Source organism: Rattus norvegicus, chromosome 1, assembly GCF_036323735.1.
Source record: "Rattus norvegicus strain BN/NHsdMcwi chromosome 1, GRCr8, whole genome shotgun sequence".
NCBI classification, from domain to species: domain Eukaryota; kingdom Metazoa; phylum Chordata; class Mammalia; order Rodentia; family Muridae; genus Rattus; species Rattus norvegicus.
The window spans coordinates 141,590,797-141,615,019 of NC_086019.1; the positions used below are offsets into that span (position 1 = coordinate 141,590,797).

General features: G+C 43.2%; 1 protein-coding gene and 1 long non-coding RNA gene across 7 annotated transcripts in view; one reads left to right on the forward strand and one right to left on the reverse strand.

Annotated features, from left to right (window-relative positions):
• The window catches only part of Ntrk3 (neurotrophic receptor tyrosine kinase 3), a 387,384-nt gene that overhangs the window by 64,605 nt on the left and 298,556 nt on the right, over positions 1 to 24,223 (reverse strand). For 4 of the 6 annotated variants that reach the window (XM_063287704.1, NM_019248.2, NM_001270655.1 and 1 more), the window contains 3 exons: positions 17,469 to 17,599; positions 8,091 to 8,263; positions 4,633 to 4,876 (listed from right to left, as the gene is read on the reverse strand). In XM_063287704.1, the coding sequence (XP_063143774.1) occupies positions 4,633 to 4,876; positions 8,091 to 8,263; positions 17,469 to 17,599 (548 nt within the window). Of the gene's footprint in view, positions 1 to 4,632; positions 4,877 to 8,090; positions 8,264 to 9,335; positions 9,568 to 9,801; positions 10,022 to 17,468; positions 17,600 to 24,223 lie in introns of those variants that run through there. The other 2 variants (XM_039109638.2, XM_039109631.2) reach the window with 2 other exon arrangements.
• Positions 50 to 8,096, forward strand: LOC120099861 (uncharacterized). The gene is made up of 3 exons (XR_005499254.2): positions 50 to 303; positions 3,690 to 3,763; positions 6,238 to 8,096. It is a non-coding gene; the product is annotated as an uncharacterized LOC120099861 (long non-coding RNA).

Genomic DNA, 24,223 nt, shown 5'->3' on the forward strand with positions numbered 1-24,223 from the left:
GGACTACTGTGACACCATAGAATGAACTATTCTATGCCATGTCATATGGACTGCTTTTCCTAAACTCTTCAAGAGTTGCTAAGAACTTGGTCCCAGAATTCTCATCTTGGAGCCCAGTGATCCATTGCCAGTCATCAGACCTACTTTATGGGTAGAATCCCACTTCTCACCTAAAGTACACACCCTAGACTCAGGCAATCCAGATCACTTCTTGCTTGTTTCTATAGGACATTTTCCCCAGGCAATCCATCTACTTGTTTAGAAAAGGTTTGATCATGATGACCAAAGGATCGCTTATCAGTGGTGGGTATCTGGTGGTCTGGTGGGTATCTGTCTATGGGCTTCTGGTCTGGTCTAATCCATTTCCTGCTTAACCTGAAACACACACACACACACACACACACACACACACACACACACAGACACACACACACTATTTTCCTACACTGATAATTCTGTTAGTTCTGCCAAGTGCCATGCATGAGGCACAGCAAAGTCAATTCATTTGGGTTTTGTGGATCACAGAATCTATCCCCTCTAGTCCTGCCCTTTCCAGATCTCAATGAACTACCCTCTTCACCAATGGACACACCGGAAAATATGTCTACTCTGGAGTCTCAAACTGCTCCTCTTTGGGATGTCTGAAATTTTATTTAACTATAAATCAGATCATCAATATCCTTGAGTTCTCTGAAGATCTAAGAAAGTAATCATAGTGTCTACTAAACCACCTTTGTCAAAGACTGTTTACAGGTGCTCTTGGAAGCATCAATGAGCCACAGGAAGAAAAGGTGGCTACCTTCCAGCCCATTGTAAGAAGACAAGAAATTGCTCCACTGCTTTGGTGTGGGCATGTTTGTTTTTTCTCAATCTAAATGTGTAACAGGAAATTTGGCAGTTCACCTCTGTAAATCATTTGCATACCACTTATGTTTGAGCCAGATGGCACCTCTTTGTTTTAAGAAATTAAAAAGGGAAAGGAAAAAATATAAGGTGGATCTTATCTTTACTTCTAATCCTGACCTCCTGTGTGAATTCTAGAATCTTCACAGAGCAAGCAAGCCCAGGCTGACAGACACATGCATTAACACAGACATACCTGGAATGCACATGCACACGTTCATGTGCACAAACACCTAAATTATCTGTTTATCTACATTAGTCAGCACGTTGAGTAGTCAGCAAGCTCTTGGTCCTAGTAATCAAGAATAGTAGAGCAAAGCAAATTTGACCTGGGTTACAGATAGCATCCTTCATGGTGTTCTGTCTCTCTGACAAATTACCACATTCCTTCGAGCCTTAGCAAGTGTATACTGAACAAGAAAGTCTTGCATAAATCTCTCAAATATAGGCACAGCTCTATGCTCTGGAAGCAAGAGCAAACAAACACTAGCCAGAAAGAAGGGCAATGCCGATGACCCACTGTTTCTATGGAAGTTGAAACCTTGGGCTGGAATTTTCCTCGAGGTGATCATCTTAACCCTCCTCCTTCGGGGCAGCTATATGAGCCTAGTTTATTTTCCAGCGGTCAGGAGTTCCTCTTCCTGATCCAAGAATCACATCTGGAAATGAGACTATCCCAGAGCGTTCTTGCTTTGGGTGTAAGGAGTGCTGAGGAGACAGTAAAAGCAATAGTTTGTCTAGCAAGTATTACATTACAGGCGCTTCACACAAGCTAAGTTGCTTGCTTAACATAAACATACCTCTGCCGAGTAAATATTTCTGTCCTAATTTTCAAACTAAGAACATTGAATTGAAGCATTGAGCACATGGTGCTGATAATGGCTAAACATTAGGGAGTGAACATAGCTGACCAAGAATTCTTTAGTAACAATCATGTCTTCCAAAGAGGATAAGACTTTCAGGATATTTCTGTGACCTCAGGCATATATATTCCTGTTTTTCATTTTTCAAAAGATTTGGAGTATGTGTGTGTGTGTGGGGGGGAGGTTAAGCATACCTCAAGGCATGGGGGTAAACAAGTATAAAGAGATTTTACAATCTGTCTTTCAGTGTGGCCACTGTAGTTTACCTACTGGCAGAGTTGAATTTCACTGAAATAGCTATTCTTTCCTACTTCATACTTCTTTGAAACAAAAGACATATATTTCCAAGGTAGCTAGCTTCAGCTAACAGCCTGACTTAGAGCTCATGAAGATGGAATTCAAGATACCTGGACTGTGGACAATTTCCATTGACCTCACTTCCTCAAATCTGTCCTGATACCCAAAGAAATGAGATGGATTTATTCCTTGATACTTTCCTAGGTGTAAGAGTAAAGTCAATGGCTGGTAGGGCAACAATAAAGGTACACCTTCTGGAGTGTACTCTTTCTTAATATTTATTTATTTATTTATTTATTTATTTATTTATTTATTTATTACCTTTAAATCAAAGAAGAAAATATTAAGCACACCCCAAAAACCCCAGCAAATTTCAGATATCAGCTTGTATGTTCTAGTATGGTATGTTTTCCTAAAACCTGGTAGAGTCCAGAGAGACCAACAAAGACTAATTCAATATCTTCCCTGCCCAGAAAAAGAAATCCAAACAAACAAAAAGCAGAAAGCTTCCCTTACTTTCATCATCCCTACAATGGATCTGAGTTCATCCAGTCACGAAAGAATAGTCCATTATACAGAGTAGAAGGCAATTAAATGGTGCAGACTTCAGCTATGCTTTATGACCCACATACCATGGTGGGGAGAATGGTCTAGATGCTAAAGACTATGCTTCAGTGTATCCTAACAGGTCTTCCCTGACCATCAGCCTGTGGATTTGCTACATCATGTTCCCATTCCTTTTTCTGGAGATACTTGGTATGGTGAGCGGGTAAGGCTGGCCACGTTGCTGAGGACACTTTCTCCTGATTTGGTTTCTTTTGGTTTATTTTGCCTCCTGTGTGCTCATGATAGCATGCCACTTGCCGTCCTTTGGCTGAACCATGAACAAGACACTCTGCAGCTCTAAAGGCATTTCTAAAAGTCCCTCTGCGCTGTTACTAAAGTGGAGTTCCTTGAGTAATCAGTGTCACATCTGAGTGATTGATCAATCATGCATCACAAAGTCACCAGGACCATTTAAACAAGTGTATACTTGCCAGACCTAATTTCTACCCTCTTGGATTACCAAGATCAGGCCAACAGGATCATAATAGTTTACAATGTGATCATTTCTTTCCTACCTGGACCAGACAACTGGCTCCCATTCTCTTGCTATGAACTGAATGTTTGTTTCCTTAGTCCCCAAGCTAAAATAAACATGTGCTTCATAGCAGGAGAATGGCAAGTGATGGCATAGGAGCAGGTCTGGAAGTAGACATTTGTTAGAGGCCATTAAATCATTAACCTTCATTAGATTTAGTGACCTCATAAAAGGGACCTTTGGAGATCTTTTGCCCCTTCTACCAAGGAATATACAACAAGAAGGCCATTTAACAACTATAGAGTCAATCTTTACCAGATATGGAATATGCATGGGCCTCTTGAAAGTTGAGATATAGTTTTGTATTATCACACCGCCCATGGTCTATGGTATTTTGTTCATATATCACCAGTAAATACACTCTCTGCTCCACAATATTGTCCTTCTGTCTCCTATATCGCAAATCTAAACCCTTCTTTTAGGCAAAGTGCTCAAAGTAAGACTTCCATATTTTAATTCTTTGCTTTTTATTTTTTCCCTTGTAGAGATTTCTTTCTGTGTAGCTTGGCCTTAACCTCTAGATCCACCTGCTGCAACCTTCCAACTCTTGAGATTACAGGTGAGTCCCAGTATAAGCAACATAAATCTTCCTTATCGCAGAAAAAGGTATGTCCCAATGACAATGAACCATCTGTGGGTCTGGGGGTATCAAGCTGTACCCATGCTTCTCTTTCTGGAAAAAGTGATATTCATGGCCATTTAACTTTAGCTTTGTCATATAACACAGAAAAACTCAATGAAGAGATTCCCTCAAAATGAGAGTAAACCATGATTCTGGAAGCAAAATTTGATCTTGTAATAGGAGGTAGATAACAGTATGCAAATAAAACTTCCTCATAATAAGCCTAATATCATCCTTTATTCAAAGCCAGAAATAGACAAAATGCCTCACTTTTCTCATTTTTCCAAAGCCAGTAGGGATTATGTAATAGCTACTTCTAGTGTACTTGGGTTCTACTTTCCATAAAGAGCTACCTTTTGAAGCAAGATTGCCCTCATATGATCATGAGGAAATTCCAGAGAATAAAACATGTTGTGAATGAGTCTAGATTAGGGGATGGGTTGGAATATTGACATAGCACCAAGTCTGACTATCTGGGTGTGCATTTGAACATACAGCTATATGTATTCAACTCTGTTTGCATAAAGAATAAACTGTGAAACAGTAGGAACATAATGTGAAGATTATTGAGATGTATAGACAGAGTTTAGTCTAATGTCAAAGAGGAAGGAAGAATGGCCTACCATGATAATAATAAGCTGATATGCCAAGATGCGGGAGTGGCTGAAAGAGAACTGTTGAGTGCACTGGTGAGCATGCGTGTGCATACATTTGCACCATAGTGACAGGGTAAATGGACAATGACAGACATGTAAGCAAGGCACTAGCTCAGCAACTGAGTCCTGCAGCTGGGAAACCCTCCTTACCCTGTAGTAATCAGTACTGTAGACGTCCCTGGACATGCCAAAATCTCCAATCTTCACTAGAAGGTTGGCTCCAACTAGGCAGTTCCTGGTGGCCAGGTCCCGGTGCACAAAGTGCTGGGAGGCCAAGTACACCATGCCGGAGGCTATCTGACTGGCGATGTGGAGCATCTGGGAGAGTCCTAGCTCCCCCTTGGCCTGGCGTGGCTGTCCATCCACAAGGATCATCGCATCTGGCCCATGGGCCCTGTAAGGAAGAAAGGGTGGGAGGAACAGAGAGAACTTAGCATATCAGAGGTAAAGACTTTGAGGTTTTTCAGGGCTCTAGACCATCCTTCAGAAATGAAGGAAATTCATATCCAAGCTGCCTGTCCCTACCCAAATGATTTTAGGTATGGCTATGGGTGAAACTACAAAGTCCCCACTAAGATGACGTAGGCATACTCAAATGGTAGAGAACAAATTCTCTTTCCCTATTACCACTTCGCAGGGTCTTCCCAGGTGCTAGGTGGTTACTATAGAATAATTAATAAAGTAACCACTAACCCTTACTCTGTGCCAAGCACTATTCTGATAGTTTTAAAGATATTGTTTTAATCTTCCTAGCCTGATTTTTTTTTTAAATTGAGGCACAAAATGATCAGAAAGCTCAACCAAAGTCATAGATATCTCAGAATAGCTATATGGCAGTCAGGGGACATACTGCAAATTATTATCTATGATTATAAAGGGGAGCCGCCAAAAGGGGCATGAGAAAGGATTTTAAATAGCTTTTAAGGCTCCACCCCTTGAAGCTCTGATTGGCCAGGCAGTGTTCATTCATTTGCATTTATGACAAGCTCCCAGTGCTGATGCTGCTGACAAGCTGTGTGCAGCCCCCAGCTGTAAGTGGCATAAGGCTACCTCCACACCCCTAACCACTCCACAGCAGCAAAAGCAAGGCAGGATAAAGAAACACTTTGACTATAGAGAAGAGGTCTTGGGGGCTCAACACTTCCTCCATGCTAAATTTAAGCCTGGCTGTGTTATGATAACACCGCGCCCTGTCAGATCGGTCACTTTTAGTGTTCACTCTTTCCTGCAGAAAGCCCAATGAGCCATAACCTCAGCCAGGGCCCTTATTTATGAAGTGAAGGACCAACGAGCCCTGGTATACAGGGAGGCCCAGCCTGCTTTACTGCTTCTCCAATTTCCACTGAAAGGCACCGTTAAATAGGAGCACACTGTTTATTATCTTTGGTGGGCTTCCCCCTCCCCCTTCTTAGAAAAACAGCTGCATCAGCTAGCCAGGTTCAAGTCAGGAAGCCAGTTCCCACTCTAGTATACCAGAACAGACTCTTGCGGGTCCCAAACACCACCAACCAGGAGACACGCTAATAGGCAGAACTGACCCTGAGGGTTAAGCGGGCATTTGGGAGAGCAGCCTGTTAAGTCAGCTCCTAGCAAGAGTTGCTGTGAGCCAGGCTTTCAGCATGGAGTTTTTGGAAAAGCTTAGACTTGATTAACAGAGTCTAGGAAGATGGGTGAGAGTCTGGGTAACCCCTGAGAATCTGGGTGTCAAGTTGACACAAAAATGCCTGGAGAAACTGTTGACCTTAATTTCAATAGACTTCCCAATGCTGTCTTCAGGAAGCGAGTCCAAAGACAGACACAGAAGGATCACTAAGTTCTTCCTATGTTCCTGACACAGAGAATCAAGGGGTGAGTGATTCAGTGCAGACACAGCTTCTTGTCATCTGTATCTATTGTGACTCAAACATAAAGTACTTCCAGAGATTCATGTGTCTAAAAGTTTGGGCTCTACTAATGGAACCCTGGGGTTAGAAGACCCTGAGAAGGGAACCCTTGCTAAAGGAAGTAGTGTGCTGTCACTGATATGGGGGTATTGTATAATTTATAACTCAAACTCTTTCTGCTCCAAACACTCTCTACTCCTGACTGCCAATATGATTTGACCTCACGTGCCAGCACCATGTTTGCTGCTGTGATGAACTGTATCCTTTCGAACTGTGAGTCAAAATTAATCCTACTGCCCTTAAGTGGACTCTTGTCAAGTAGTTGGTCACAACAATAAGAAATGTTACTATCTCTTTTGGTTTGTGTTTTCTTATTCCTTTGTGTTTCTTCTGCCCTAGCCTTCATTCTTTCCTGTCCCTGCTTCTCCCTCTTCGACTTCATTTTCTTCATCTTTCCTTGATACTAAGGGATCAATGGGGGCTTTGTTGAGCCCTTTTGCTGTACTTGAGGTGGGAGAATCAGCTGTACTCCTGGAGAACACATTGAGGTTCAAACTAGGACAGAGGAAAGAAGCACACGGTAAGATTCTGCACACGCAACTATGGTATCATCTAGACTGGAAGCTACCATGATTGTATAAAGTAATAATAGTAGTAGTGACTTTTACAATAGTACTCTTGGTTCAGTACCTAGTTACATGCAAAATGCATGCAGGCATTATATACATATTGCCATGTAATACTTCTAGCAACAACTCCATGAAACACTTATAACTTGACCCAGTTATAATTAAGATAAACCCCATGTCTCTTATGCTAATGACTGAGTTCTCCAGGAATCAATTTCATTATGAATTCAGGTTCCAGAGAGTTAGACAATCTTGTGTATCTCCAGAGCCATTCTTTGGAAATCCAAATCCTAAGGAGAGATCTGAAGACTCTGCCAAGTCTGACTTTTCCCTTTCCTTTCTATAAGTCTGGAGGCTGACAGAATTTACCTGAATACAAAATGCCCTTTCTTTATCAAGCATCTTTACTTTCTGATGAGTTTACAATTTGATGACATCACATTCGTCATCAAAATATCTATAGTTGTGGGATTTTTCAGGATGGATATGAGATATTAATCTCACTTAGCAAGTGAGATTTTTACCACATTGGGGCAAAAGAGTAGGTAGTTCTAGAATCAGGGTTTGTGAATCTCGATATGGGATCAACAAGGGATATATACCCCATGTTTTATTCTTCTCCTTCTCAGTCTGTCTGGGAGCCAAGAAGAAAAGTGCAGGTGTCTCACCATGAACCAAAAGATCAAGTCCATCTGTCAAGGTGATAACACATGAGAATAAAATGGTTAGGTCTGGGGATGTAGCTCTCCTTAAAAACTGCTTGCCTGGCATACATAAAGCCTCAAGGTCCATTGTCAGCACCACATAGCCGGTTATAGCAGTGTACACCTGAGATCCCAGAGCAGGAGAATGGAGGCAGGAGGAGCTGAAGTTCAAGGCCATTCTCAGCTACATAGTAAGTGTGAAGCCAGAAAGTATCAAAGATGGGGAGGGCGGAGAGAGAGAGAGAGAAGGGTTGGAATGGGATGGGAGAAGGAAGGAAAAGGAAGGGAAGTCATCCTGACTTGTGCTCACAGTGGCAAGTATCATTTCTGACCACAGAGAAGACTCCAAAGGCGAATGGAACTGAGAAAGAGGGGCAAGGTGGTTGTCTTACCTGAGGAACTTGTTCAGGTCTCCATGCTTCATGTATTCAAAGACCATGATGAGTGGATCCCCATCACCACAGACCCCATAGAATTTGACAATATGCTCATGCTGCAGGTTAGTGAGCAGCTCGGCCTCCCTCTGGAAATCCTTCCTGGCAGCCAAGGTGGGATCCTTCAGGGCCTGAGAACCACACAACATTAGTTTTTAGCAACTAGAGGGCAGAGAGCTATCTTCTCCAGCTGGCAAGAGCTGTTACCACATCCATCTGGACACACAGCGAATATGATCTATTTTAAAACATAAAGGCAAAGCACACTGATGAACCCCTTCTTCAGTCAGTATTTTGATTCCTGCCAAAGGAGAGGCCCACATCCCAGGCTCTGGCCAGTGACTTCAATCTATGTTTATCTTCTATCTTCAGTCTCCAAGTGTGCCTCAATGTGAATGGCAGGGAGCAAAGCTGTGCAATGGAAGACCCGAGAAAGTCCTATTCCCAAATCTTCCTTTATAGAACAAGTGCCTCTAATGCAGTAGATTGAACGGCACCATCCCAATTGCTTTATCCTTGTAAATCAGTGCACACTCATAGGGCAGAGAGCTATGTTCTCCAGCTGGTGAAAACTGTTACCGTATCCTCTTGGACCCACAATGAATATGATCAGGCAGTGTCATGATGTTCCCCTCACCCTTTGAGTCCTTGTGTCTTAATGGTACGAGGCTGCATTGGTAGAGGAAACTGAGCACTTGGCTTGTAGAAAGCACTATGCTCTCCAACGGGTTTAACAGAAGTACTATGTGGAAAGCAGGGTTGAGGTTACGTTATGGAAGTCTTAGATGCATACAAGACCTGGGAGACAGCTACCAAAGCCCAGTGCAGGGTGATGAAAAGGTGAGCCAATGGGAGAAACTCTGCCAAAATTCTATGACTTTGTCCTACAGGGATTTCAGGCCCAAATGTGATCCAGAGAGAAGTGCAGACTTGACCATTTCTTATTCCAGGAAGAAGAATACAGCAAAAAGAGTATACAACGCCCAGCTGGTGTTTTAAAAATCAGACAGGGAGTGTGACCTCAAAACTAAATGTATTTGATCCGTATAAGAGACAGTAAACAGGACACTACTGTGAGAACTAATCTTGGTTGTCAACTTGACACACCCGGGAAGGGGGAACCTTGATTGAAGATTGCCTCCATCAGATTGGCCTCTGAATGTGTCTGTGTGGCATTTTCTTAATTACTGATTGATGTGGGAGGGTGAAGCCCTCTGTGGATGGTGCCAACCCTGGGCAGCTGGTCTTGTAATGAAAAAATAGCCTCATGTGAACTTAAGAGCAAGCTAGCGAGCAGCATCCTCCGTGGTCTTGGTTGGCTCCTGCCTTGAGTTCTTCCCCTGGCTTCCATGATGGACTGTAATCAGTTGCTTCCTCCACACGTTGCTTTTTGTCATGGTGTTTATCACGGCTACACCAAAACGGAACTGCCATCCTGAGGATAGGCAATGTTGTCCAAGTTGAAGGATAGTCTATTCAGAGAAGAGCTTTATGCCAGAGAAGAAGCCTATGCAGGCGTGCCCATCCATTTCCCAACTCCTCATAATTGCCTTAAGGTCATAAAGCTAAGTCACCACATAACGACCACTAGGCAATCAAAAAGTAAGACTAAAACCAGCCCCTGATTTCAGGTCATCGAGACTCTAATGTGACTAGATACTGGCTTGCATTCTCTCTCTCTCTCTCTCTCTCTCTCTCTCTCTCTCTCTCTCTCTCTCTCTCTCTCTCTCTCTGCTAGATATATGGCTTTTTCTGGTAATTCAGACAAAATGACCTGCCATGCAAATACTGCAAATCCTCCCTAGCCAGAGATCTTCTTCCATCTGCTGCAGCTCCAGTGGTTGAAATCTGTCAATTGTTTCGGATTCCCAAACTGCAGTGGCACGAACCTGCAAATGATGGAGTAAGTGAACCTCTCCAACTTCTCAGTAACCACTGCACATCAGGGAAAATGGATGCTTAGTGTGAAAAGGCTATCCACCCCTTCCGTTCCCCATTGCTTGCACATCTCTGTAGATGGAGAACCTGGGCCTAAGCCTATTTGAAAACCAGCCCACGTTTGCACATTATAAATGATAGGAACAATAGCAGACACAAGCAATCTTTGCTGAAATTCATAGTACCCCAGACTTCAGTATTGTTAGCCTCCGGGGCCGTCAAAACACGTGTGATCTCCTGACCTGAAGCCCCACCCCAACTTCAACTAGCATCAGCTTCCCTTCTTTGAGAAATTTAAAAACGCTTATGGTGAAAAAAAAAAGTTAACAATTAGCCTACTAACAAAAAGTACTGAAAGTTACTTAGCATAACTTTCCCATTTCATAGATGCAAAAATTAAGGCCCACAACACACATGCAGCTTGCCAAAGATTGGGCAACAAGCTATGGGGTTGGATCCAGAATCCAGAATACTTTTCACCCCGGCCCATCTACTTGAATTAGTTTGTTGGATGAACTTGTAAATAGACAAGTCCCCTAGGGAATAAATAGCAGGTAGAAGAGTGAAGGGATATAAACATGTAACAAGCTGGGCTTGGAAAAAGAGAGTGTGGGCTGATGTCAGAACAGCTACCTTCAGTAAAGATTTCCAGTCAGAAAGGCCAAAGATAGTAATAAAGTGAGATTCACTTTCCCAGCTCAGTGGTGATTTTTCACAAGACCCAATTCTCTCTCTCTCTCTTTCTCTCTCTCTCTCTCTCTCTCTCTCTCTCTCTCTCTCTCTCTCTCTCTGACACAGTTTTATGCTATAGCTGAGAATGACTCTGAATTCCTGCTTCCACCTCCAAAGCCCTGTGATTTAAAACCATGTTCTTTGGTGATTGGTTTTATGCATTGCTAAGGATTGAACCCAGAACTCTGTGCATAGTAGGTAGGAAGCCTGCCAACTGAGCCATGGCTCCAGCTCCCAAAACATATGACCCGATGTGATGATCACTTCAGCTGTGGGGTGGATACCTGGCATAAAGAAAAATCTCCAGTGGCTTCCAGCTACCTGAACAAATGCTTGTCAGCCGAAGTGCTATGGGGAAAAACAACCTTTCCAGGTGACCCACCTCCCTGCTAAAGTCGTGAGCTACATGGGATAAAACATGGGCATAAGGTGACTGAGTGTGAATCATTTATTTTCATGAGGAATGAGAGGGAAAAAAAACCCAGAGGAACCCAGCATGGGTGGGATGGGAGAGTATGAAGATTTATGTGAGCATTGGATTTATAAGAGAGAAAAGTAGTTCAGATTTGGGGGCAGCCAAATGGCCTCTCTCCATCTCTTTAAATCATTCTCTCCCATAGCCCCGACATCAGTGGCAACCATGGGATATTTCTGCTCTCAGCCCTTGAGCAGTAGCAGCCAGTGTCTGTCCCTCAGACTGGCAACCTGAACCACAAGGCAGACAGAGTTCCTCTTGAGGAATGGGGCACAATACAACCACTGTCTCCAAGGCTTCCACACCCTTTCCCTCTTCCTTCACACTGGGTTCTCCAGCTGGTGGGTCAAACCTGAAGTTCCTATGTAACTGTCAAAGTGAGAGGTGCAGCAACTGGGGGCCAGAGCTGTCAGTGGCCACAGCCCCAGGGATTAATGCAACTAGGACAGAGATGACAGGAGAATAATGGAGAGGGAAACTGGGCCAAAAGTTCTCTGGCCCCTCTCATAGGATTCTATATCCAATACTTCCTTGGTTGCTTGGCAACTGCAAAATGGGTCACCATGAAGTGGCATGGGATGGAGTTGATGTTTATCATAGCCACCAACTGCTGGCACAGGAAAGAGGGTCTTGCCATGTAGCCTGAACTTGGGGACATTCCTGGCTGGGCCCCTTTGAATAGTAAGCACAGTCAAAGAGAACTAGAAGCAAATTCCTTATCTCCCTCTTTTTTCTTCAAAATGTAGAGGACATTTCCCATCTGGTCTTGTCCTCCATGTGAGTCAGCTCCTGTGAGAACTTCAGCCCTAGATATGGGGTTCAGCTGGGCTGTGCACCAAGACAGGGTGAGTCAGAAACAAAGTGTGCTTAGCAGCCCAACCCCTTCCCAGGCATTTAACATCTTCATTTTAGCCAACTGTCGCCTCCCACTTGTCTTTTCTTTAGCGGGGGTAAGATACTTCAAGGGATGTTTTCATTGGGATTTCATTAGTATCTTACAACTCATTTTATCATGCACACAGGAATATGTACACTCCTGGGTGTGCAAACATATACCCACATGCACTCACGTTACAAGTGACCTATTATAATTGCAAAAATTATTTTTTTATTTTAGTCCCTCGGCACCTGCTGCCATTTCTCCTTAGTGCTATTCACAGATTTACACAGGAGAAAGATAGGTTATCACTGCATGAACAGATGCCCCTCTCTTGTATGTCACTGGCTTCCTATTATCTTCACCATGAAATCCCAATTTCTTAACAGTCATAGACACAAAATGTCAGCTCTGCCCATCTCCCTCTGCTTCTTCTCCCTAACTCCATGAACTCTCCCATTTGTTATGCTTCTGTCTTACTGGCCTTTCTGTAACCTTGGACCTTTTCATTTGATGAAGATCAAATGGCCATAAAGAACTTCAACAGAGCTGTAGCGATATAACTAGGCGGCTGAGCTGCTACTGACCATCAATTCTGATGAGCACATTGACTGGTGTCAGGGGACCCCAAACCCTCAGTGCTTGTCACCTACAGAGATACTTCTGAGAGTTAAACCTGATCATGTCATCACTTGATGTAATGAAACATTATAAAAAAACCACAATCAAATATGAATAGGAATCAGGCAGGTTCCTTAGACCACAGGATAAATACTTTATGAAGACATTCTAAACGTCAATGACTAAAAACTAACTAGCAGTAGAAGAAAAATCATTTGAAAAAAATGAGGAAACAGTAAAAGTCAGAGATTAAAGGAGGCTCTTTTCCAAGTATGAAAGGAAAAGCATCAGAGAGCCATGGGGAATCAGAGTCCAGCTCTACCAATCATTTACCATGTGGCCTGTGGCTAGTTAATAATACCGAGACTGTTGCATATCGGTGTGTTTTTCTCTGAGAAAGACCGCCTCTTCTACTCCCAGCTCTCCTCAGTAACCTATGATTCCTTGAGTTTACTACTGAAACGATGTTGACTAATGCTGACTGTGCTTTCTGGGCTTCACTAGGAGCACTGGACAATGTCAATGGCATTTTGCTGTTACAGTGGGAGTTAACATCTACTGGACAAAGAACAAAAACGACTGCTAAACACTGTGTAAGGAAATCAACTACTTACCAGCAGCAAATCATCCTACTCTGCTAAAAGTGCTCAAGTTGAGAGATACTGCATTAAGCTTTGTAAATGATAAATATGAAGATATAAACCACCCCCAAACCCTGAGATTCTGTCCTCAGATTGTTGCATAAATGCTTTCAGTTCTTACTCCAATTTAAATCTCTATAACTGGAAGCCATGAGCATTCCACACAGATCAAAACAACCCTCCAATCCCAGAGAAATCCAATGCTGAGACTCAGACGTATTAAAAAAAATATCATGCAAAATCCAAGTTGTGAAAACTGTCAAAACAAGAATATGAATTCCTGCAGACCAGGCCCATATTTATTTTGAAATAAGAACATGCTCCAAAAAAAAGAAGAAGAAATAATTGCTTCTTACAAAAACAATGCATAAGCCAGCAAGATGGCTCAAAGGGAAAAGGCGCTTGTCATCAAGCCTGAAGAGATGAGTTGAATCCCCTGAACTCCTGTGGTAGATAACCAACTCCTAAAAGTTGTATTCTGACCTCCATATACAGGTACTATGCATACACACATGCATACGTACACACAAGTAAAATGTATGATCGATATAAACTTATGTCAGTCATGGTAACCCATGCTTATAATCATGACACTAAGAAGGCAGAGATAGGAGGATCACCAGGAGTCTGAGATCAGGCTGGGCTACATAGAAAATTCCAGTTCAGCCAGGGCTACATAGTAGAATCCCATCTCAAAAGGGAAAAAAAGAAAAAGAAAAACCAACATAGACAGTAAAAAAAAGATAAAACAGAAAGCTAAAAGATAAAAATTAGAAACCAATTTGGAAATAAATCATAAGATCACACAGATCCACAGATAGAAAAATTCAAACAGGTTAAAGTACAGGGATGTCTCATGTACTGAAAGAGCCTTCAGGATCACTCTGTACAGAACACAGAATGACAGAGAAAGGGCAAATAAAAGGAGGCAGATTATATACGCATAGTAAGAAAGTGTTTTCAACCTTCCAAGCAAGTGGTTTGTTTGAGTGCCAATGCTGAGTAAGTGGACTATTTGTTAAATGACTGTATAAAGTGATGTCACCAATTTGAAACTATGAGATGATCACATATAATCCCTGACATCTGATGGTTGGAAAAAAAACACATTTAGTAGAAATCTAACTTTGACTTTAGGCTTTTGACCTTTCCCTAGGCTACTGAATGTGATTCAATTCTCTCTTAAGATAGAAGGTGAGAGCAGTAAGTCAAATGGTCATAACCAAGGAGACAGCCACTGCTCTTTAGCATGCTGCACAGCTGGGATGTGATAAAAAAGCTATCTATCTATCTATCTATCTATCTATCTATCTATCTATCTATCTATCTATCCTATCTATCTGTATACTCTATGTATCTATCTATCTATCTGTATACTCTATGCATCTATCTATCTATCTACTATCTACTCTATCTGTAAACTCTATGTATCTATGTATGTATGTATCTATCTATCTGAATACTCTATGTATCTATCTATATATATATATATATGTATATCTATGCATTTACTGTATTTTTTCCAAGCAGAATCTCACTATGTATCCCAGGCTAGGATCAAACTCATGATCTTCCTGACTCAATCTCTTGAGTACTAGGATGATAGCTCTATTCTACCAACAACTGGTTCTGTCTTAATATATTTGTCATTTATAATAGCTATTGGGATGTTATTTCACTGCATGCCTAGAGGCATCTGGAGTCTAAAGTCTTGCTTATACACAAATTATGATCTGTCTTGTCCTTTCTTCCATTTGTTTGGCAGGTGCTTGTCCTTGTTCCTCAGTAGACTACTAGCACCTAAAAACAAAAAACAAAAAACAAACAAACAAAAAATAGGCTGTGCCTGGCACACCTTTGTTCCTATCATATCAACTGCTGGGCAATAGGTTGAAAACTCACATCCAATTTTGAGGAAACCTATTCTTGGGCTATGCTTGCCATTGTCCTCCAGAAATACAGGACTAACTTGCATCAACATGAGAACAGAGTGAAGAGAAAAGTTTGCAAAAGGATAAGAATCCAGAAAGGACAGAGAGCAAGGAACTCCCATCCCTGGGTGGTCTTGGAGAAGATGGAATTCTGCAGGCTGGGCTAGGCAGACCCATTGCTTGACAAATGGTGTCAAATTCCAGAGCACTCATCTCGTGAGTTTCCCAAGCCCATGGGGAGAAGACTCTTTGGAAAGGGTACAATCAGAAACACATTTTTTTTCTGCAACACACATTCTGGCAAGTGCCTCTCTGTGTCAGACTCTTCACAGACCTAACTGAGACCTGTGTTTCTCAAGCTCCCGCTGAAAATTCCCAAACTGGTTCCCTTGCCACTTTCCAGACAGACACTCGGATAGCCAATAGATGAGTGTCATCTTTTTCATTAAACATAACAGAGCAGTGCATACACTAAGGTTAAGGATAAAATTAGAAACCTTTCCACAAGCCTTGTCCAAAACACTCAAGTTCATTCCAAGAATGACAAGAACAATAATCATTAGCCTTTTGTGGAGCAATGGTCCAGGTACTGATATTCAAAACAGAGATTGGCCATCTACTCCTGTTTTTGTAAATATCTATCTTGGAAAACAGCTGCTCATGGCTGGTTCATGTGATGTTGGTGCTTCTTTCCTACTTCATGGGCAGTGTTGAGAGATGTAGCAGCAAATAGTCTTCAACACTTAAGCAGTTAGATTTAGTCTCTGGTCCTTTGGAGGGAAAAGTGGTAACCTTTATATATAGCTAATAAAAGCTCAGTGGGTCATATATGATGTGCCTAAATTTATCATATATGATGTTGCTAACATTAGGAATAAATACAGAAATTAAAAACCACTACTCTTCTTTATTGAGCATTTACCTAGTCATCAGCAGTTTTTGAGAAGATATTATCACTCTTGTAGTCCAGAGTGGAACCCTTAAGCTCAGCTTAAGTTCTGCTCAAGGTTATGTAGATGATCAGTGGAGGACTTAAGAGTTGTATCCAAGCTCTCTCACTCTGATGCCCATCTCAAGTGGCACACTAAACTACAGCATCTGTATCTGTCCAGATGGTTCACCCTCTTGGGCAGAGACAACCTACAGATAGATACCCCTGAGTATGGATACAGAGACACAAAAGTCAAAGATTCATAAACTGATGATGGGATTTCCATCAAGCCATTCAATGTTAAAGGTGAGATCATCCTGAGGTCCCAATAAGTGTCCTCCTCAGTGGCAATGCCTTCCATCTCCACTTCCAAAGTTGTTTGACTTCTGAGAATATCATGCAAACTCCAGAGAGGCCTCAGAATATTTTGGAGCAGGAAAGGAGGCCATGCCATTCTCCTGACTCTATAGTTTGGTTCCAGATCTAAGCAAGTCCATCTGACATGTGTTCTAAATATACCAAGTCTTGTTGAGCACTGATTGCACAGAGAAGACTTTCTGCTGGAGCAGGGTAGAGGGGGGCAGCCAATGGGAACCAAGCTTCTTCCATACTTACCCAGAGGCAAACCTGCCTGGAGCCTCACTGGTTTACAGTCCTGGGATTAAAGGCCCTCCTGCAACTCCAGTAACCCTCTACATGTACTCTTGGGATCTGAGCTCAGATGACATAGCCGAAATTTTAGAATTTATCCCAACCTCACTTACCAAGTTCCAGGTGCTAATTGTGCAACCACCCTAACCCTATCTCCCTCTGTTCCCTGTGACGTCTAGGACCACTGAAATGCCCTCACTGACTCATAAGACAGGCCCCTTTATCCAGATCTGCTCCTGAGATGTGGCCAAATGCCTGTTTAGGCAGACAGCACCCCCACAAGTTATTGAAGAAAATGATCTGAAGCTCCCATTTTGCCAGAGCTTTTTTGTCACTGGACAGAATTTGTCACCAGACATATCCCCATTACATACTGTAGTTAGTGACTTCTAAAACCAAAGTCATGTTCAGACTATTGGAAGCTGCACTGACTCTTGACCAAGGCTCTTTGATTGGTTTAACACCACCCTCTCAATGCCCTTCACCTTACTGGACCACCAACAACCCTGTCCTGGTTGCCCATGTGCCCCTGGATTTACCTTCACTGCCACAAGCATCTTGTCTTTGGTGGGGCTTAGATTGTAGCACTCAGCCAGGAAGACCTTTCCAAAGGCTCCCTCACCCAGTTCTCTCTTCAACACGATGTCTCTCCTCTTGATGTGTTGAACATCTGTAGGAGTATTACAAAGGGGACAGAAGGTCAGATTCTAGCACCTTCAGGTCAGCAGAAATCTAAGGTACTTCTTGGTCCACAACGAGAAGAGGCAAAGGTTAATATCCCAGCTTGGGCATAGAGATTGTCATGGCTTTTTGAACTAAATCTAACCCGAAATGAGATCTCAGCTCTGTGCACTCTACACCTCAGATGAAGGCCAGGGCTAATGGTAGTTTATAATCAGGACAGAGCATGAATCAGTGATGTCACTGAATAGGGGCATGGCCTGTGGTGCAGCACATGAATGGAAGCATCCTGGCAAGATGCAGATTCTGATTCTGTGGGCCTGAAAATCAACATCCACAGCAAGTCCCTACGTGGTGCCAATGAGCTGCTGGTACCTCTTTAAACACCAACTTTGCCAGGGTGGAGTTGAGAATCAGATTTGAATGCTGGCTCCATGACAATCCTGCCCACTTTTTTCCCAGGGAAAGTTATATTTAATCCCAGAGTCTCAATTTCCTCATTTATTAAATGGGGTTAACAGCAATGCCATCCTCACTGAAGCCCTGTAATGAAATGAAATAATCCAGAAAAATGGGTTCTCTTAATCTAAGAGATACTTAGAGACATGTGCTCAATAAACACACATACACATATTCATATTCACACACATACAAATACATACACATACATACAGACACAAATACAAGCACATGCACTTACAAACACACATATACACTCACAACCACATATACCCACAGGTACATGCACATATGCACAGATACACATGCATAAACATATGCATACACATGCCACACACAAGCATACAACTATGCACACACACATAGATATATGTACACATACTCATATATACATATGCACATACCACATATATTCTAACATATACACATATGTACACAAACTCATACATACACATGCACACACATATACATGCATACATATATACACATGTACACAAAGACACCCAATATACACATATGCACACACATACATACACACATACACAAACATGTACTCACACATACACACTTACAGATACACACACATATACATACCTACATACATACATACACATACACCATGTACACATCCTTACACACACATACATATGTACACACACAAAATAGTACAATAATACCCTGTTCAGGATAGAAAACACTCATAGGCAGCTAAAATTATGTCAGAAAAATCTCTAGCTGGCCAGCACTGCTCCTTTGAGGGAAAGCAAACCAATCAGATCACAGATGACAAGTTCAAAGACAGCCTCAGACCTGGGGTCTGTGCAAATGGAAGAGCTGCCAGTGCCTCTGCTAATTTAGCAACCTAATTAAATCGTGTCTGCCAGGAGAGAGCAGAGCTGTGACCTCAGCCCTCCCACCTCTTTGGAAAGAATGCTACCAAGGAACTATACAATCAGGGGGCTGGTGAAGAAAGGAGTGAGGTGGGGGTTACTCACCGACCTTCACATGAATTGTTCAACAGGCAAAGGCCCATTAAATACCTCTATCGACATTATGAAGCATGTCGCCCAGCCAGCAAAGAAGGTCCTCTCAAATGAGCTTGTCCAACAGTGAAAGCTGAACGTGGAAGAACCGTGGCAGACTGTTCCCACAGAGAAGAGCCATGTGACAAGGACAGAGGGGCATGGCTTGAAAGCTGAGCCTAGTGGCTTGGTAGACTTGAGTACTATTTTTTCCTATCAGAGTTCAATATTTCACAGGGTCTAGGATTACCGGCCCCCATTTCCTTCTTCTTTGCAGGCAGCCTTCATAACTCGTGCATAAAAATGGTTTCCTCAGCTGGAGAGATGGCTCAGCCCTTCCTTGTTCAGCAACCCTGTCTGTCTCTTGTAGCCTCTTAAGAATGGTGTATTTTTGGCCTTCAGGGGTAAGGCTAAAGAGTATTACTAGTAGAAAATGGGACGTCTTGGCCTCTATTGGGAAGTCATCTTCTCGCCACTGCCTAGTCAATCCTAGGTGGCTAGTGATGACACATGGGGTCCTGCAAGGTGAGTGACCTAGCACGACCAGGGAGTGAAGATGTGGCCTGGTAAGACAGCTCTCCAGCCTGGAACCAGACTTCAGATTTCTCATCTGTAAAATGTGCATATCCCACAGCTGAATGTACAAATCTATAAACATTTGAACTGTGGAACTCTGTTTTCTGGGAACCACGTGACCTTGTGTTCTTGAAATCACAGTGACAGTGACTTACAACATCAGCCTATTGGGCTAAGGAGATGGCCCAGTAAGGCACTTGTTATGCAAGTGGCAGGACCTGAGTGGGTCCCCAGGAAAAGTCAGTCATAGTAGCTGTTTATATAATCTTATAGTTCCTATGGCGAGTCTGGATGCAGAAAGAGAACATATGGAAACCTGAGAGCCAGTTATTCTGGCCTATACAGTAGCAAAACAAGACACCTGCTCTCAAACAAAGTAGAAGGCAAGGACCAGCACAAAGGAGGTCCCCTGACCTCTATATATACTCTGTGGCATGAACATACACATTCATATCATGTGTACATACATACACATACATACATACATACATACACACACACACACACACACAGAGAGAGAGAGAGAGAGAGAGAGAGAGAGAGAGAGAGAGAGCGCTTGGACTTATCACTGTGTCCTTGTAGAAGAGGTGAGTAGGGCCATTATCAGAGTCTCACCAGAGATTTCAGTCCATCTCTCCTCCACACTCCCATCCTAGCCACACATCATCCTTCCAGCTGCACCTGCTCTTGGAAGGTACTAACATGTATAGCATGCAGTAGGCTCAGATAGAACTCCAAGCACACAGCTTCTGACCCATGCTAAGGTAGGAATTTTTGGTGATGCAGCTGGATTTGAGTCACTTATATTCCTGTAACTCTAATATTCATTTGTTTGCCAAACTAGCCTTGGTATGTTATTGATACTCTATCTTGGGTGCACATATGTTTGTTGGTCCATCTCTCCCCAGGAAAGTAATACAATAAACTTACTCCAAATTGTAAATATAGTAAAATACCATTTTCCTTGTGACTGGTATTATTTTAAAAGAAGGTGAAATATAAGCCAAGCCAAGTCTCCCCCAGGTGCTGAGATCAGCATGAAATCCAGAATTGGAAGATATGCCAGAGAAGCCAGTCACGTGAGAAAAAGCTGACTCTGCTTCAGATCCCACCCTCTTTCTGATTGGCCAATGAGAAGTACACTCAAAATCACCCAGAGAGTTTGTTAAAAACAGATTGCTGGGCTCCTACCCCAGAGATTACCACCCAGAGAGTCCATCTTCAGGCTTGAGAACAAGCATCTCTAAGTTCCCAGATGATGTTGACTTTGCTGATCCAGGAGACACACTTTGAGGACCTCTGGAACAGGATGTTTCATGAAATGAGGAGTTAGCTAGCTGATACCACAGCTGCCTCTACAGGCTGGACTTAAGAAGTACCAAACCTACCAACAGGTAACTCACACCTCATACCCAGAAAACCAGGAGAAGGTCACGGGTCTTGGATTTACTTCTAAGCCCCTCTTGCCCTTGCAATCTATATGGCTTAAGCTGAGTCAACTGTTTGAAGAGACTGAAGTGGCCATCTATGCCCTAGAGATCAAGCCTCCCTGGCTTTCTCGTGTTTTAGAAACCTCTGCACAAAGCAATGTTTCAAATTCTCACTGGTCCCTAAGCCCAGCTCTGAGCTACCTCTCCTTAGCACTTCCCAGTCTCAGAAACACTCAGTGCAAAATGAGACTTGAGGAGCTTCAAAATAAACTGGACTCCTGGGTCATGTCTGAAAGTCCTTTCCCTTCTCCCTCCCTAGGCAGCAAGAGTCCAGGGCTTTGAGTCTGAAGCTCCAAAGTGGCAGTTTTAGACAGGAATGGCTTTCTATCCATCTCTGGATTAAGAGCCTGGCATCTTCTGCTCACTTCCTGCTGCTGTGTGTGAGCATGGCATCTGCTGGCTTTGAGCTATGCAGAGTCTAGGTGAGCACATTGTGAGAAATCACTCTCCTCTTCCCAGGAACATGGAAAAGGCAGGCTAGAGGCAAAGTGGTTTGCCTAAGCATGTAAATGAATCATTTTTAGGGACATGGAAATACCCAGTGGCTCAAAATAAAGTCTCCTCTTGTCTTCTCAGTATAAGACGTTTAGGATCAATACATGTGTTTCTGCCTGGTCAAGCGGTAAGAGTTACGAATAGGAGGAGTCAGAAATAAAATCAGACTTCATCCCACCCAAAGTCTTCCTACAGTAAACAATGAAATCCCAACTGTGGTGACAAGAATCCCCACAAGGTGATTGAAGAACTTTGGCAGAGAAACACTGAATAGAATGTGGGACATAAATCCCTTCCATGTGGACATGTCCAGGTACCAAGAAGGCCTGACTCTAAAATGCAATCTCAGCTGCTTCTTTTCCTGAACTCTCCAACAGAGAAGTAAGGCAAGGGGAATGTTCATGTGGCCAGTCCTATGAAATGTGTAGCCCTCATTCCCATAAGGGCCTGAGTCACTGGGCTCCTTTCACAGATAAAATGAAGGCTTGTGATACTCTTCAAAATCCAGAGACAACTGTGGCCAAGAAAAGCCTTTCCTCATAGGGGTTTCCAAGCCTGTGTTCTTTCCTCTTCATCAAGCAGCTCCTGCTTTCTTGCTCCTTTTTCTATAGTCACCAAAATGGTTCTGTACAAACGTTAACTATCCCTTATTCTCCTGAATGGCTCATCCTGGGTTTCTTTTACAGCATTGTCCCAATGGAAAGGGCAGTGGCAGTGGCAGTGGCAGTGGCAGGGGCAGGGGCAGGGGCAGGGGCAGGGGCAGGGGCAGGGGCAGGGGCAGGGGCAGGGGCAGGAGCAGGAGCAGGAGCAGGAGCAGGAGCAGGAGCAGGAGCAGGAGCCTCCCCACAAGACAGCTTTCAGAACCAACCAAGCTCTGAGAAATGGATACATTGGGAAGAATGTGGAATTGAGGGACCCTGAAGGACTGGCTTGTAGTGAACTGTTTCATTTTTAATATACATATGTCTGCTTGAGCCCCTTTTCTGCTTATTTTTAGTTCCGATCATGCAGTTCAGGGCCCTTACTGGTGAAGCCATGCAACCAACCCATAAGCCAAAGGTGCTGACTTCTCCTAAGAGAAGAGAGTATTGATCAATCCTTACTGTATGGCTGGCTGGGCAGGTGGCATGTGAGCTGGAAAGCTCAGGACTTGGGGTGCTGGGAGGAGGGGAGGAGAAAAGAAATAAATGTGGGTGGAGAACTGGGGAAGTGTCCTAAGTCCATCAAGGAAAGGGCTGCTGAGAGAGTAGGGGTGGTATTTAATGGAAAGGGATTTCAGGAAATGAAAATGGTTACTAGAACCTTCTGCCAAGGTTCAGCTCAAATTCTTCTTCACCAGAGAGCCTGTGATGGGATTCCACCGGAAGAAGCCACCTGTAGGTCCTCTGGTTCCCACAGGACGAATGATTAATCCAACACAAATGGACCCTGCCTCAGTTACTGCTTCCAGAATCCTTCCTCTGCAGTACAGACCGAAGCCACAGTTCCACACTGTGTGACTCACTACAGCAGGGTCTTCCAGATCTACAGCAAGCTTGGCCTCAAGCACTCAGTTCCCTTAAGGCTAGTGGGTTGGCTGGGTTTGTTGATTGTCTATATCTGTTTTCCTGAGCTCCCTCATCAGAGGCTGGAAGTTGACAATATTGAGAGAGACATTTCTGAAACTCCTACTGTGACCCACCCAGCTACTGACTCTGCATGATCAGATGTGACTGGACCCACAGAGATCGACATCAATGTCCTTTCCTGTTCACAAACAAAGGGGAGCCAGAAACTGCTAACCTTGTAACCCAGGACTGAAGAATGATCAAGATCCACTAAAATTATCATATTACTCAAAGAGACATGATTTTAGATGAAAAAAAAAAACAGATAAACAGGTCTGTACTGGAATCCTGGCCCTGACACTTTTAGTTGTGTTGTCTTTCCAAGCTTTGAGTTCCTGATCTGTAGATTGGCCCATGGATAGTAACTCGGCAGAACAATTAAGAAAGGTAACTTATGGGCATTCCACACTTGTACATTTGTACTCCCCAGTGCTGGGGAGGCTGAGGCAGATGGACCTGGGGCTTACTAGCCAGCCAGCCTAGCCTAACAGGGAGTTCTAAGCCAATGAGAAATTATCTCTAAAGATGGGTGGCACCTGAAGAATGACACCTCCATGTATATGCACATACATAGGCACATCTAAAGATGATGGAGTAAGTAGAAAATATATGAACTATAATTGACATTTGACGAGTCCTGTGGTTCTGCCTCCTTCTGCAAGATCTGCATTCTGGAAGCTTAGCCTAGGTGCAAACAAAGCAGTGGCTTGGGAAGGAATTGAAGGAAGGATGATAGTTGTCTCTGAAAAGAAAATGGCCTGAGGTTGCTCAGGGGGGACAGGCATTGACTCAGGGTCCCTGCCAGTCTGCCTCAGTCTGCCACCACAACATTTAGCCTCCTCTCTAGCAGAGTCAAAAATAGTTTGTGGGAGGAGGTTGGTCAGACAATGGAAAAAAGACATCGAAAAGCAGAGACAGCCACCTCCTCAAGATGGGTATTTATCAGTGGAGAAATACCAGATCC